This window comes from Panicum hallii, chromosome 4 (assembly GCF_002211085.1).
Source record: "Panicum hallii strain FIL2 chromosome 4, PHallii_v3.1, whole genome shotgun sequence".
NCBI classification, from domain to species: Eukaryota; Viridiplantae; Streptophyta; class Magnoliopsida; order Poales; family Poaceae; genus Panicum; species Panicum hallii.
In genome coordinates this window covers 51,494,839-51,511,146 of record NC_038045.1, presented here as the reverse complement: position 1 = coordinate 51,511,146, position 16,308 = coordinate 51,494,839, and the positions used below count along the sequence as shown (strand labels likewise).

Here is a 16,308-nt window from a genome sequence, read left to right as displayed (position 1 = left end):
CTGCAGACTGCAGTGTAGACGTACACAGAGGAGGCAGTACTCTGTTCATTTTGCCCGTTCATCCACCATCAGCCTCTACCGTCGCCTCCTTTTCAGATCGCCAAGACATCACTGTTGCCAGTAACCACCTCGGAAGAATCCCCCGCAGAAAAACTACGAGTCAAAACTATTGTTTTTCACCCGCTTGCGTTGGATGAGGTTTTCAACCCGTGGGGATCATACAAGAGCTAGCAGCGTCAACCAAGATCTCACCAGCTCCATCAGCAAAGCTCTGCGAAGAGCACAAGACTGACAGATCCATTCAATTTTAGATGCAGACACAAGACCAAGCGAACAACGATAGCTGACCAGATTACATTATCCTCTTCGATTTCATTCAGTCTTCAGCCGGGCAGAAGAAAAGAGAGTAGGTATGGCATGAAATGCTTCAACATGTACTACCCAATCACACACACAAACAATGGCACAATTCAGCAGCAGTTTCAGACATGAAAAAAGGAAAACGTATGCGAGCACAAGACGTAGCCATCGCGGCTGCAGTCCAAGGACACGCAGATCTCGTCAGATGATGACAGGAACACGCTGTCGAGGTGTTGCATTGCATGGCTTTGATCCGGAAGATCAGAAATGGAGGCCAGGAATTACTCTACGCTCAGCAAGTAGAAAGCTTTTTGTCATGTTCAATCTTCATGCTCTCCCTTGTTGGCTCAATCTTTACATATGCTAGAAGTTCTGAATAATGAGCTTAAGAAACTGCTTATGAAATATGTCAAGTTCATAGCATAGCTGGACCCTGGACAGTAGAGATCCATCAATTCAAATTATAGACGAATAAACGCCGGTTGCCCTTAATCCAAATCATGAAATATACGTGCAAGAAGTTTAAAACTTAAACAGGTTATCGCCCTTCAAATTTCCTGATACTCAACACATATCACATATGTATGCTAAAGCTAGCTCTTGCACTATGAGACACATTGAGGATGTATACCTCCTCAGAACAAAGAACAAGAGTTTTTAAGTAGTTGTTCTGTTTAGTACCTTTCAAGTAGTGAAAACTATCAGTGAAATGCTCCAGATGTACCATATTTAGGGGTGGTAAAGACCTTAAATTTTAACCTAGATAATGACCCTAATCTTATTCAATTTTAAACTAAAAATATATAAGGCCTAAGTTGAATTGTGAGGAGAGTACAGGACCGTGATCCGTTACCACCTCTAACCAGCAACTGTATCAGAAAAGTGCATAACTCTCCCAATGCATTTTTGGCAGCATATTGTTCTTCCACATTTGCTGAACAATGTGAACACTGCTCAACACTAAAATTATTTTCAAGACGCCAATTTCAGACAAATTATGTTTCACATGATACAGAGGGATAACAGTATCTAGCAAGCTGCCAAGCTAAATTGTTTCAGGACAAGTTATCTGACATATTGTTCATAGCAAACAAACCATCGATCAGGATTGTGCCAAACTGTGCCTGTATTTTTAACTGTTGAGTAAGCAATCCATTCCAGCATCAATGCCCATGGGCCATGGCTCCTCTTCCCTTCCAATCAGTGGACTCCCATCCCCAATGCTGGTGGCAAGCTGTTGCCGTGGAATTTGCCTCCGTCTCTGGAATCATGGCACGAGCCCAGCGCTAAATTGAATCACATTTGCATACTGGTAGTACCCAAAACTTTTGCCGGATCACATTCAACGGCGGGCACGATCTCCGCTCGCCGGCGAACGGCAAAACCGTGGACGAATCCGCAACCTCTGACAGTCTGACCTATCCTCCCACCCAGCCGGCAACGGGCCCGACCTGGCCGCGGATCTGGTACCTTCTCCCCCTCCTCCGACAACGGACTTCGACGCGGTCGACGGGCGGTGCTCCCAGTCACCCCCATTCGCGGCAATTGAGCCGTCCGCCGTACCTTTCCTGCTCGACTTCATCGACCATCTCGTCCTCTTCTCTGAGTTGCAGTAGGCGGCGATTGGCGGTTGGCCTCCACGATGAACACTCGCAGCGGTGGCATGGAATACCATGCGCGGCGGAGGAGGAGGCGCGGGATTCCATCGGCGAGGACGGGGCGAGCATCGCTGTCGCCGGACGGGGAGGGATAGCAGACGCACAACAGGGGTTTATTTGCAAATATTTAAGGGGTTTTATATAAGTATTCGGATCGCGATTAGTAGTCGCGATCCAAATTAGGGGGTTTTGTATAAATATTCAGATCGCGATTAATAATCGCGACCTATTTAAGGGGGTATTTCGCAAAATCAGTTGACCAGAGTCCAGGCTAAGATAGGCTATTCGCGGCCGTTAGATCCATATTTTGCGGCTGAGATATCGGTCTGCAACCTCCAACGAGTCGACCACGTCGCGAGCCTTTTAATTTTCTCCTCCACCATTGCCGCCGGCGAGCTCGTCCCGCCACCGATCGACGGCCTACCGCATCCGCCGCTCCTTGCGGATCTCCTACAGCGCGTACCACGTAGGGCTCAACCGCCTCCTCGCTCACGTCCAGCGACTTTCCCTTGCGCCGCTCGAACTCGAGCTGGAGCTCACACGGCGTGTCGCTGTGCCCCTGTTCCTCTGCAGCCATGGAGGTTGCGCACGGCGCAGGTCCTTTCGGATCCACATCAGAGCCTGCTTCAGCTCACGTAAGCTTCAGGCTCCAGAATTGTACACTCTAGAACAGTGAGCGATCAGGCTGCAAGGTCATCGCAACGTCTGCACTGGCATTACCGAGCTCCCAGAGAGAACGAAAGAGCATCAACGACGCAGGGGGAATCACCATCTACAGTCAAATTGATCAGCTCATAACAAGACAAGATATCAAGGAAACAATTATGACCGCGCCACGAGCATCAACTGCTGTGCCTGAGAAACCAAGCCGCGGCCTTGCCCGGCATGTGTGTGTGTGTTGTTGAATGCCGTTGATCTTTCATCTTTCTGACAGCCTTAGCAAGCTATGTCACCCCAGCCTCCAACTTCCGACGACACAGCGCGATCGATCGATCACTGGTTCCTACTCCGCATGGCTTCCAAAGTTGATAATATCCCCTGTAAGAGACTGGAGGTGCGCTGTCAGGGAGGCCAAGGCTAGCCATTGAGCTCGAATGCTTTCTTCAAAAAAAAAAAGTGTCAAGTGTAGACGCACGCTGAGACAGTACTGTGTACCTCGCGTTCTTTTTGCCCGTTCATCAACCATCAGCCTCGACCTACAGCATACTCGGCTGGTCTCCTTTTTCAGTCGCCATGATGTCACTGTTGCCAGTCACCAACCTCTGAAGAATTCCCGCGGAAAAACCACGAGTCAAACTATTCTTTTTCACCCACTTGCGTTGGACTTGGTTTTCAACCCGTGGATGTCATATTAGATCCAGTACCGTCAACCAAAATCGACAGATCCATTTACTATTAGATGCAGACGAGACCGGGCGGAACAACAACAGCTGACCAGATTACATTATCCTCTCCGATTTCATTCATTCAATCAGTCTCCAGCCGGGCAGTCTTCAGTCTCCGATTTCATTCGTTATCCTCTCCGATTTCATGGCATGGAACGCTTCAACAACTCCTGCCTAGTTTACACACACAATTCAGCGACAGTTTCAGACATGAAAAAAGGCAGCGAGCTCAAGAAGATGATAGGTCTCGTCAGATGATGATAGGAACACGCCGTCAGAAGATCAGAAGTAGAGGCCAGGAATTCTCGACCGTGACGGGGGAGTCGTAGGCACAGCTCCTCTTCCTTCCTGCTGGAAAGCAACTTGCGATCAAGTGGCCGCGTCCGTGGATGGATGGAGGCCGTACGTTACAGTTTGTTTTCTTTATTTTTTCTATCGGCAAAAAAAGTTCCACTTGTGATAAAAAAAATGGATCTTTTTTACAAAGAACTAGACAGAAATTTAACTCAATATCTACAGCGAACTTTTCATGCCGGCTCACCTTTTTTTTTCACCAAGACTTCAAATTTCCAAAACACAGTAGTACAGACTAGACTCACGGAACATGCAAAGGATCTGATTTTTTTTTCCAAACACGATGCAGATGCAGATAAGAAGACTCAAAGTTATTAGTCAAATGCAGGTCGCGTCCTGTTCATTCGAAGACGTCAGAGTCGAACTCAGTTTCATTTCCGGCTCCCAAAATCCTGGTCAGTCGATGTGCATGTGAGTTCACACGTTACAGTTTCCAGTTTCCAGTTTATACTGCTTCCTCTTATCTTCGTCATCCCATAATTCCATGGACAGAATTCAGACGGCGAAACCTACCCGATTTCCATTTGCTCGCTCCAGCAGTTGGTAGGCAAGTTCTGAAAAAAGATATGGCTGCTGACCTTATCGATCTTAATCCACGCTAATAATCTTACCTACTCCTAGAGAGCATATAGGAACATAGGATAATGCAGTGTTGAGTATTTTATAGCATCGTTGACGACACAGTAATGAATGCATTAACAGCACATTTCAAACGATCTGAATGCTGCACCCAGTTCACTAAAAATTAAGGCCTGACTGAATTTCTGCAATGCAGATTCTTTTATTCCAAGTGAACATTCACATGACCACGCTTTGTACTAGAACAACAAGATGCTGACGTGTTTTGTAATCCTATATCCTTCTTCTAAACATGTCACGTTTCTGCTCTGAAAATATGTCACTTCAGTATGAACCATTCAGCTGCAATTGGCTGGGTACATGGCTTAACAGTCAGACAGACTCGCCAGTCTTCATCAGCCCATCATTTTGCTATCCTGAATTCAACACTGCTACCAACCATCTAGTAGTAAACAGCTACACACGTGCCGTTGCGAACTTCCAACTTTCTAGCGCACAAGATACAACCTGCGAAGCTTCACTAGTCCAACTGTTTCCCTCACAAACTCGTGCAAAATTAGCGTCGAAAGGTCTCGGATTAGGAAGCCGGCCAATCAGAAACGGTCAAACGCAATCTCAGCCGTCTTAGGAGATCGAGTCCAAGGCATGCAGTCAAGCGGACATGCTGCTGCTGCGATGTCGCATATGAGCGTCTCAGGGACTGAAAACTCGCCGCTCTTCTCGACGAATGGTGCCCCAAAGTCGCCGGTCCACGGCGCCTCGATCAACAACTGCTGATGATCGGGTGACTGGTAGCAGTGTCCGGGTTCAAACATGCTTGTGCCGTTTTCAAGTGCTACCAAACATTTCTGAAGTCGCATCAGCAAAAACTGTTCACCATTCACCAACCGTTTCGCCATGTCCTCTGTCCGGAAACGTGCTGATGTTTCTAGCCCAGGTTGAGTTTTGAGTCATCTCCGTTTGTCGAATTGGACCGGATGCTGAACTTTTTCGACGACCGGATAATGCAGTTTGAAAGTTCGGATCAAACAAAAGTAGGACAATTTTGATTTGTCTGGCAAGGAGCTGAAACCAACGGGTCCTGCAGCTTGGTGTCTGAGATTTGTATCCAGATTCCAGAGCGACAGGCATTTGTATCCAGGTTACAGTTCCTGCCTGATGAGTTCACAAACTAGTTAGAAATTGTGATGAGGTGCACCTGCAGCTGCCAATGGTTACTCTGCATTTGGTATGCGAAAAAAAAAACTGTTGCAGCTGCCGGTATGAGCATGACTTGAAAAGGTTGGGTTTGACCAGTCTCAGTCCATGGCATTCTTGATGATTTGATGTCGCATTTGGACTTTAGCTATGGACATCCTTGTTTCCCTTTGACCTTGTCCCTGCGTCCTAGGCTTAGACCAGAGAGCTGATCTGTTCTTGTTCTAAAGTTCAGCCCTATTACAATTTTATCTGTTCACCGTTTTTTGGAGAACGCTCAGGAGCTCTGCGCATTATAACATTATAAGGAGAGACTTTCGCATTATAACATTATAAGGAGAGACTTTTCTATCTGATGAAACTTGACATAGGCCTGAATGACCTGCAATCCGCATCATGTTGAGCTGCTTCTGACCATGCAACGTTTGCAAAAATTCTGACCTTGCAACATCTGAGGAGATTCTGACCATGCAGCATTTGAGGAAATACTGACCATGCACCATAGGTAGTGAAAGTCTGCAATTTGATGGCAGCAAGCACAATTGCACGAACCATTCCTTTTACGGGCATGCCTATCATAGAAATGTTCCCAAGAATTCAGATGTCCCAAGAAACAACTGGAAGAAGAGTTCGTCTCCGTGAAGAAAAGAACCAGCAGATTATTCACCTAAGCAGGAAAGGTATAGCTCCCAGCATAGGATGCTGTTGCCACTGATTGCTAAAAGAGAGGGGAAATATCATACATAGATTGCGTATTTGTCTCGAGTTCTTTTGAACTGAACCGCTGCTTCCCTCTGATCCTCCTCCTGTGTGCACTTTTAACCAAGTCCCATCAGTGCCTTTTTCTGACCCTTTCTTCTGTTGGAGATGCACACGCACAAGAAGGAACTGCCATTGCATTATATCTCCTCATGATTGCAGCTCGTGAGAAGGTAAACTACCACAGTAATTCAAACGAAATCTCGTGATACCTATTAATTCAAAGCAAAAAAGGGATTATATGTGTTTTATAAATAAACTTCAGCATCACCTAGCTTTATTTTTTCTCTTCTCATACTCTTTGCATTACCTCAGGCAAAGTAAATGAGATAGCGTTTGTTGTAAGAACCAGTTTTCTCCTCCTCCTTATATGATCAGGCAGCGCTCCTGCCTTTTATTTCAAAATAAAAGATGAGACAGCGTTCGTGATGACACTTCTGAATTATGGACCTGCGCAGAAAGTGTAAACTTATTCGATCAGCGTCATCGGTGCAGCGTCAAAGTAAATGAGGTAGTGGTCGACAGATACATACAATCTCCAATGAGCGGAATCGAATATATGACCCCAACAGCGCAAGCATTACAGCGACACGATGAGCCGGAGATCTAACAGCCGGTGGACACCAGTATAACTGTCGAGAAGAGCAGAGAAGGTTCTTCAGATGGTCAGCCGTGCCCCCCAAGTCATTCAGGCTTTACCCAAGATGGATGCTGAAAGGCGCATCGAATACGAGCACAACACCTGTGCAGTGCAGTTGGAGTTCATTGCAGTTCGGCACCGAGCCACTAGCTCACGCAGAGAGCAAGTTGCAGGGGAGGGTTTGGGTTTCTTGGCTGGGAGCTTGACATGTTTTGTGCTTTGCCTGGACAGGGTCGGCAGGTGTTGGATCTGGAATCTCACTCGCGGCGCAAATGGGCAGCCGGAATCATGGAGGAGGGAGATGGATGGCCACCAAAAGGCAGAGAGGTCGCCTCGCCTGGCCCCTATCCTCTCTCGCGACCACGCCTGTGCCAACCATCTTCTTGGAGCTAGATCTGGGCGAGGGTGATCCTTCTTGGTTGGGAACACACCACATGCTCCTCAACGGCTCCGGCCAAACCTGATCGGGAAACGAGCGGCCGGGATGGCGCGCAGGTGGCGTTGAGATTCCCGAGTTTCCAGTGGAGCACGCCATCAGATGCTGTGGCGTTCAAGAATCGTTCAAGGCCAATAGGAGTTCGAATCTGGGCGGTGCATGAGGATCATCTTACACTTGTTCATCTTATCTACGATAATACGAGATGGATAAATTTCTTGAGCGAACCGGATCATCTGGCATGTAGAAAAAAAAAAGATTCAGATGACAGCAACCCTTGTGGCCACAACGCCGCAACGGTAGCACAATGTGCCGAGCCAAATCGTGTTCCAGATTCTGCTTGAAATGCAAGCTTCTTCCCAGTCCTGCGGCAGATGCAACAGGTGTCCGGCCGGAGTCCCCAAACGCCGCGCCGTCGCCGGCGGCGACACGCGACCGGTCATAGTTTAACCGGCACCCGACGGGCGGCGCCACCCGAGCCGCGCGCCGTCACCTACCCCGGGATGGCGGGATCCCAGTCGCGCTCGAGAACAAACCAACAGGTCGCCCAGAAATTAATGAGCAGATGCTAGTACGACACAAACAGAACCCAGCAACTTCGCCCCACCTACCATGGTGAGGCTGACATGTAACGGGAGTAGAGCAGAGCAGCGACGCCGCAGCAGGTAGCGGCGCCACCCCACACACCCCAGAGCTGCGTTGAAATCCGACGCCGCCCACCGCGTGGCGTCCGAATATCTTGGGGGGTTTATCCGGAGATTCCAACGATCACCGCCGCGGCACCTGCGCGGACGGACGCCGGAGAAAGCAACGAAAGAAGATGCTCGGTGGGGGCGGCGAAGCAGCCGAGCCGCCGACGGGGACGGAGGCGGTGACGAGGCCGCCGACTAGCCGTTCCTTTCCCGGCTACTAGCACGTCTCCGGTGATGCGGATGATGCCGCGATGGGCTCGAAGACCGTCCTCGTCGCCGCCGTGCCCGTCTTGGCTTTGGGTTTGTCTTGCTGGTGCCCGAGCAGAATCTTGGAAAGCACCTTTCTTTTTCGCCTCTCAGGAGTCAGGAAAGCTCAGGGACAAATGGAACCACCCACCGCTCGAGGTTTCCAGTAGATTGCTGATAACATTTTCAAAGCGAAAGAAAGGGAGGAGGAAGAATCACAGCAAGCAACAGACAAGATTTTGAGAACCTTTTTTTCTGAATTATTGTCCTTCCGGTCTGAAGAAGAAACAAACAACAATGGACATCTATCCCATTGACACAGCTCAATACTCGGAAAAAAAAATGAAACTAGACAAGAGTTGCGGGGAAACTCAAGAGTTCCTTCTTATTTCCCAAGAAAAAAGGCGAACAGTGGACAACTGACGCATTCGGAATAAAAAAAGTGGCGCCAAGAACTCCGGCGACGACGAGACACCCGACTACTACGACCATGACACGATACAACACCGGGCGGAGGGTTAGGTTACCAACGCCGGCCGGCGACTGACAAACTTGCTGGCGACTTGATTCACCAGGGACGGGGGGGAACACGGGAGCTTCTGCTGCTGCTGCTGCTTCATCGTCAGACGGCGAGCCCGCGCATGAACTCCCACTCATCATCATCTTCCTCGGCGGCGCCGGCGGCCGACCCCTCCGAGTCGCTGCTCATGCCGTTGCTCTCCCCGCTGGACATCACCGCGGCCTCGGGGTCGAACGCCAGGTACGGCATTGCGCCGAACGCCCTGGCGAGCGACGCGGCCGTGGCGTCGTCGGTCCTCTGCTTCAGCACCTCGAACATCACCTCGGGCTCGTGCTGCATCGCGCGGAGCACGTCGGCGCACGAGGGACCCGCCGCCGCGCGCGTCACCGCGAAGCAGTGGGGCCCGTCGCTCTGCGACACGCGCACCACGCTCGGCCCGCCGAAGAGGTTGTGCAGCCCGCCAAGGGCCTCCTGGTAGGCGCCCCCCAGGAACATGCCCAGGTAGTAGCCGCGGGTGGCGTGGGTGGGGAGCTCGTGCAGCGGCAGGCTGTGCCTCCCGCCGATGAACTCGCAGACCTTGCCGTCGCTGTCGCAGGTGAGGTCGGAGAGGACGCCGTCGACGGCCGGGCGCTCCTGCAGGCGCTGGATCGGGATGATGGGGAACTGCTGCCCGATGGCCCACATGTCCGGCAGGGAGGTGAACACGGACAGGTTGATGTGGTAGGTGCGCGGCGGCTCGGGGGCGCCCATGCCACGGGCGACGATCTCGCAGAAGGCGTCGACCGCTGCGAGGTGCTCCAGGCCCAGAACCCCCTCCTTGAACTGCTCGGCGGAGCGCCGCTTCAGCTGGTCGGCGTAGAGGCCGCAGGTGTCGTAGTCGCCGCGCACGGCGGCGGCCATGACGTTGCGGTAGTCGGCGCGGCAGTCATCGGTGAGCTCATCGAGCAGGTAGGCCGTGGCTGCGTCAAGCTGTCCGGGCGCCGTAGCCGAGAAGGCCTCGAACACCAGGACAGAGTGGTGCGACACCAGCGCGCGGCCGCTCTCGCTGCAGACGATGGGGTGCGGCACCCCCTTGCGGTCACAGACGCGGCCGACGGCGGCCACCACGGCCACCGCGTACTCCTCCAAGCTGTAGGCCACGGACATGTCGGTCTGCGCCGAGTGGGTCCCGTCGTAGTCGATGCCGAGGCCGCCGCCAACATCAATGACGCGCATGTCGGCGCCGAGGCGGGCGAGCTCGCAGTAGATCTGCGCGGCCTCGCCCACGCCGTCGGAGAGCAGAGCGGTGGTGGGGATCTGGGAGCCAATGTGGAAGTGCAGGAGCTGGAGGCAGTCGACCATACCCATGGCCTTGAGCTTGGTGACCACGGACAGTATCTGGGAGGTGTTGAGGCCGAACTTGCCCTTCTCCCCGGACGTGGAGCCGAAGTGGCCGGCGTGCTTGGTGCGCAGCTTGGCGCGCATGCCGACGACGGGGCGCACGCCGAGGCGGCGGCTGGCCTCGACGACAATGTCGAGCTCCTCCTCCTGCTCGAGCACGATGACGGTGTTGAGGCCCATGGTGCGCGCCATGAGCGCGAGGGAGACGTAGCCGTCGTCCTTGTAGCCGTTGCAGACGAGCAGGGCGTCGGGGTTGCCGCGCGCGACAAGGCAGCTCATGGCGAGCAGCAGCTCCGGCTTGGAGCCTGCCTCGAGGCCGAAGCGGAATGGCTCGCCGAACTCGACAATGTCCTCGACGACGTACCTGTCCTGGTTGCACTTGACCGGGTACACGCCCTGGTACCTTGAGCCGTAGCCGGTGGAGCGGACGGCGTAGTCGAAGGCGGCGTTGAGGGTCTCGACGCGGTGGCGCAGCACGTCGGGGAAGCGCACGAGCAGGGGCATCGGCAGGCCGAGGCCGCCGGCTTCGCGCGGTCCCGCGGCCTTGGCGACGACCTTGGCCAGGTCGATCTCCTGGCCGGGCAGCGTGGCGGCGCCGTGCGGGCGCACGGCGACGTCGCCGTCGTCGTTGACGAAGAAGTAGGGGGCGCCCCAGCCGTCCACGTTGTAGAGCGCCGCGGAGAGGTCGGCCGACCACGCGGCCGCCTCGGGCTTGTCGGCGGCGGGCCCCGCCATGAGCGGGGCCGGGAAGCGCGCCGCGTCGCAGGACGCGAAGGCGTGCGCCACAGGTGTCGCGGCGTCGACGGCGAGCGCAGGCATCTCGTCAAATCAAACAACCGGAGAGTCCACAGGGGGAAAAAAATAGCCTTTTTTTTGGTGGGATTTTGGTTGGTTTTATATGCTGTAAAATTGCTGTGTGGGTGGGGGTGGTGTTAGCTGCGAATGAACAGAATCGGATGAACTAAAGGGTATGGAACTGGAACTGGGTGAAGGGTGATGAGGTCGATCGATCGATCAGCTACCGATAATAGAAGAAAAGAGGTAAAAGTGAAGGAAAATGAAATCAAAGAAGAAAACAATCGAAATCGAAGGGGATCGAGATCGATTGTCGGGGATGCCAAAAGAGGAAGTTCTGGAACGGGAGGTAGAAGAACTCTAGGACGGGATTTTGGATCCTGTTGTGAGGAAGGGGGCTTTGCAAGCCGCCGAGGCCGGAGCCCCGGCTACCCCCGCAAACGGAGCAGGCGGTGGGTGCGCGCGCGGCGGGGAGGGTGGCGTCGCCGGTGGTGGAGCCCGGGCACCCCACGCCGGCGGTCAGAAGGCGGCGAGGATGGGGGGGACGGCGAGGTGCGCGCGGCGGCGAGGGCGCGCGCGGTGTCGCGGCGGGCGGGGCGGCGGCCAATCGGAGTCCGGGAGGGCGAGATGCGGAATGGGCGCGTCGTGACCGAGGCGAGGGTTACGGCCTGGCGCGGAGGGCCCTTTTATAGCGGGCCGCGCCTCCCGTGGGCCCACCCTCCCCCTGCGCCGCGCGGCCCCCCGCTCACTTTTGCCGGAGCGGAGGCGTGCGAGACCTCGCGTCTCTCCGCCTCTCTCTGCTACTACCACTGGGGTAGGTGCGCCGCGGCGAGGTTTGACCCCGGCCGCGCGGGGCCCGGGCGTCAGTGGCCGTGAGCGGACGAGGGTTCAAGGGGAGGAAGCCTCGTGGCTGGCTGGCTGGCTGGCTTGACTGGGGGAGGGTGGTTGGGCTCGGTCCGCTCCTCAGCGGCGGTTGTTGGATGGCGGGGTCACGTTCTTTGATCCCTCCCTCGTTCGGTTGCGCCCCGGTCGTCCGTCCGATCGGCCATCCGGCGGCGGGGGGAGGGGAGGGGACCCAGCGAGATCGGACTTGTGCGGGGTTTTGTATGCGGTTTACTCGTGCGCATCTGGGATTCGCTGCGGCGGCCACAGCCCGCAGATCGAGCTGTGGTAATTTTGGTTGGTGGGCGGATGGCAATCTTGCTCCTGTGTAAATAGGTGGTACGACTAAAAGTGGTCGAAATATTTCTCCGGCACTAGCTCGAGCTACGTATAGCTCAATTCGGAAGTGAAAGGAAAAGAAAGCCGCATTAATTACTCCCAACCAATTTGCAGTTACATTTCTAGTAATAATTTGCTCGACAAGCACATCATCGTCCATATATCCATTCGGTAACATTATCGGTCCTTACTTTTGTCGCTAGTGTAATATCATCAATACACGTTGAAATACCTTATTCATGAACTTTAGTGGTGTTGCTCGACATGCCAAAAATACCTACCGTCCTACCCCATCCACTCTCTTCTTCCTGGAATGGGACTCTTTCGCAAAAAGAAAAAGGGAAAACTCAAGCCAACCACAGAAAATGTTTCCCGTGTTCTAGGAATCCACAGGCGCCGTGCCGTGCGAAAATATAGCTGGCCAAAATGAAACGATGACGCGCGGGCACCGCATGAGCGCTGTGGCGCTAGGAGGAGGAGGTAAGGAACGTGCCATCCGCATGCAATCGCCTACGGTCCGCAGCGCATGAGGAAAAAGGAGAGGAGCGGTGGGGCCGGTTGTCTTGACGGGAAAACAAAAGGGCCCCGAAGGAGAAACCACTGCGACAGCAGGCTCGTCCGCCAGTAGTTGCCGCAGGCAGACCTAGGCTGGCTGGCTGGCTTTCCGAAGCGATGGCGTCGTCGGCTCGCGTCTGGAAAAGGAGGCCTGTATGGGCGTCACTGGAGTCCACACGGGATCCGCGTCGGGTAGCCGCGTGGCTGCACCTCCCTCTCGTCCTCGTCCCTCGAATCCATCAAATAAAAGGAGACGCCGATGCGTCGGCCCTGACCTCACGCATCAGAAACATTTTCCCCTTTTGAAAGCGCGGCGAGGCGTCCGGAAATATCGAGATTTTACTCCGCCCGGCCCGTGCCCGCGTGGCGTGCGTGTTCAGGAATCCGTCCTATGTATGTATGGTTCGTGGTAGCGCGCGCGGCCTAGCGAAAGCTGCATTTCGACCGGCGGACGAAGACTCTTCGGTAAAGCTAGGGAATGGACAGGTGGGGGAGCATGGAGCCAGACACCTCTGCCTCCTTGGCGAGGCCGGGGGAGGCCGCAACCCGGGGCAGGAAGATGCCGCCCGGGGGACGGCGCGGGGGGCCCGGCAGCGCGGCAGGCAGGCCGGCCCGCCCGCCCGGGGTCTCCAAAGTCCCTCGAGTCCCCACGCGATTTCTCGACGTTAAGTAGATGCCAGCAGAGCAGTGGCAGCGCCATGCATGCCATAAAGGTTGTGGGGTACAGGTAGAGTCCAAATCTCGTGCTGCGGGTAACGTCAAAGAAAACGGCCGCGGCATTTCGCCATGTCATGCTCTCTCTCATTCGAAACGTGCAGGAAAAAAAGAACATGCTTCGCGTACAACGATATCAGTGGTCCGGACACGACCAGCGCGCCGTTGCGCAGGCGCAAGGGCGGACATGATGGGAGCGACGGAGAAGACGGACGGACAGAGACACGGCCCGTGTCCTCACATCACATCGTTTCCGCCCCGCGGCATCACACAGGCGTGATTCACGTCCATGCCGTCGCACATGAGCACACAGCCACACCCACCGTATACCGCGCCGCGCAGCATAGAAACAAGATGGAACATGGCCGCAGGACACCCGAGGGCTGGACGCCTGGACCTCACCGTCCGTCGCCTCCAGCAGTAGCCATCATGTGCCCACGCGCTCCTCGACCTCGAGCATGAACCACGCGCGCGCAGAGAAAAGCCGGCCGTCGTGGCCGGCAGCGGCAGGCGGCGCAGGGCTACGGGGCGGAGGCTGGCCAGTAGCTAGCCGCGGCCGTCGCCACCGTAGGGGACAGGGGGCCGTCCGTTGTGGCCGTTACAGGAATCATGGGCTCTGAATCTCTGGTGGATCTCTGATGACTGATGATCGAGTCCTCGACGGGACACGCGACGCGAATAGATTCGTTCCAGTGACTGGTGATTCGTCGCGCCCGGCGCCGGCAGCGGCCGGATCGCACGTTGCAATGGCACCAGGCCAGGGAGGGAGATGGCCAGGAGCGCCCCGCCCCGCGTGCCTCCAACCCCGCAACAGTGCTAGCTAGGACGGCGGCAAGGCAAGCCAGTGGGGGCCAGTGCTAGCTCTCTTTCTTTTTCCTTTCTCTGGTGCGAGGTGTTCCGTTAACGTTGGTGCTGGACCTGAATCTCCGCGGAACGCCGGTAAGGAAGGGTGTCAGGTTGCTGTCTGACCCCGACGCAAGCGAAGATGGTTGCGAGCTCCAGGGTTTTTAAATTGTAAAGACAAGTAGATCGAGAACGATGACGACACAAGGCACACAAGAAAATTACTGCCACACGTAGTACGAAAGTTACTGCCATTTCATCAGATTGTCTTCACGTACGCATATGAAGCATTTCTTTTTTAAAAAAAAAGGCATATGAAGCTCTGTTGTAATTTTCCAGGAAGATCATCGAAAAAAAGGGTACTACCACATGGCCACTTATGAGCACGAAGACCTAATTAAATCCGGTCGCGGTTACAGACGAACTATACCTACTAAACTAATCCAGACGGGAGAAGCATCTAGCCCGGCGGCTCGCTGATAGATTATGGAGGCTTGCATTGGGTGCCTGCTGCTTATGGAGGTAGACCGAATTATAGTTTCGTCCTTTTTGCCATCTCAACTGGGCGATGTGCCATCTTTTGGAGGTGACTCACTAGCGAATATGCCGGTGCGTTGCTACGGAAAACTATATTTTATTGATTAGCATATAAAATTATATATATTGTACATCATATATATTTTATAATAATATAATTGGGAATGCTCTGACCCGAGCGTCCGAGCCCCGTAAATATATCGGACGCTAGGCCTCACATGCTCCCTCGGTGGCTCCGTCCCTCCTGATTCATTCTTATCCACACATTCCTCCGCCTTCAGTAACACCGCCTCTTGCACCTCTTCTTTCAGCTCCTCTCACTCACACCAGAGTACCAAACAAATGGCGCGGCGAGCTCAGGCATTTCCATCTTGAACTCCTCTCACCCTCACCTCGTGGCCAGTTCGAACTACCCCGCCATTCCCAATCCTCATCTCGACCTCTTCTCATCCCCACTATCTCGAGCAGTCTCCGGCGGTAGAGCCTCATGGGGCAGGCAACCCACTGTGGGGTAGCGCCTGGGAGCTTCATAACGGACGGCGCGGCGAGGTCTACCAACTTCCAACCTTCTCTCCCTCGTCGCCACCGCCAAGGGAGAGAAGGTTGCGCCACTGGCGGCCTTCTCTCCCTCGTCTGGATGCATAGCAATTGAGGACCTCTATCCAAAGGAATGTCAAAATTTCTCACGAGTTAGGAATGTTGAAATTGGTTATTCCGGATGTTTCAGTAGGTGATTGTAGAGGTCGCAAGTTTCTTAATCTTGCAATTTTTATTGATGTTGTAGATCGGCAACGGTTTGTTACACTCTTATTTTCTTAATATTTGTAATAATTGTTGGCAAACTGTTTTTTTGGGATGATGTGTTTCTAGATGCTCAACGTATCTCTTTCAAGGGTCGATTTTAGTTGTTGCAGCAAGATTCTACCAGTGTTACATCTGAGAATTGTACCGGTGTTGCACCTGAGAAAATATGTTGCATCTCTTTATATGTATTCGCTTCATTGCACTTTTCAGGTTTTTTATGTTCCGGTTACTTTTTCCATGTTGCAGTCATTGTTTTCAATGCTGTTGCATTGTTTTAAGACAAAATATTTTATGTGGCATCAAGATGGGGATCTTAGGGGAAACTTTGATTTTAATCCAGGAACATAGTTCTTGCAATTTTTCATGCGGGCTTGGTTAATAAATGGAGCTTTATGTGATCCTCATCGGGTTATCGAGATAAGTCACCAACCAAGTAAGAGTAGGATGATGTTGCATGAAGTATAGTCTTATGTTGCGGTGGGAGTTTTTCTGTACGATTGTGGTGTCCGATACTAGCGCCCGTCCTCGGACTTGCGGGCGCTAGCAGCGCCCTAATATAATATGTGTTGATTGAGGACTCCAGTCTTTTTCTACTTTACTTGCCAAACGCTAATTCTAAACAGTTTCGGATCC

At 53.5% G+C, this 16,308-nt stretch overlaps 1 protein-coding gene and 1 long non-coding RNA gene across 2 annotated transcripts; both read right to left on the bottom strand.

The window, feature by feature from the left end:
- Positions 1-4,438: 4,438 nt before the first annotated feature.
- Positions 4,439-7,172, bottom strand: LOC112888782. Its single transcript, XR_003227927.1, has 4 exons — positions 7,035-7,172; positions 6,826-6,924; positions 6,603-6,742; positions 4,439-6,504 (listed from the first exon to the last, which is right to left on the bottom strand). It is a non-coding gene; the product is annotated as an uncharacterized LOC112888782 (long non-coding RNA).
- A 1,483-nt stretch (positions 7,173-8,655) lies between these two features.
- LOC112888779 (arginine decarboxylase 1) lies at positions 8,656-11,655 on the bottom strand. The gene has a single exon (XM_025955104.1). It carries the CDS (start codon positions 11,023-11,025, stop codon positions 8,929-8,931), a length of 2,097 nt encoding a protein of 698 aa, XP_025810889.1. The 5' UTR covers positions 11,026-11,655; the 3' UTR covers positions 8,656-8,928.
- Positions 11,656-16,308: the final 4,653 nt, after the last annotated feature.

Bases quoted from the DNA above. Each gene is read 5' to 3' on its own strand.
- LOC112888779 (XM_025955104.1), bottom strand. From the start codon at position 11,025: ATGCCTGCGCTCGCCGTCGACGCCGCGACACCTGTGGCGCACGCCTTC.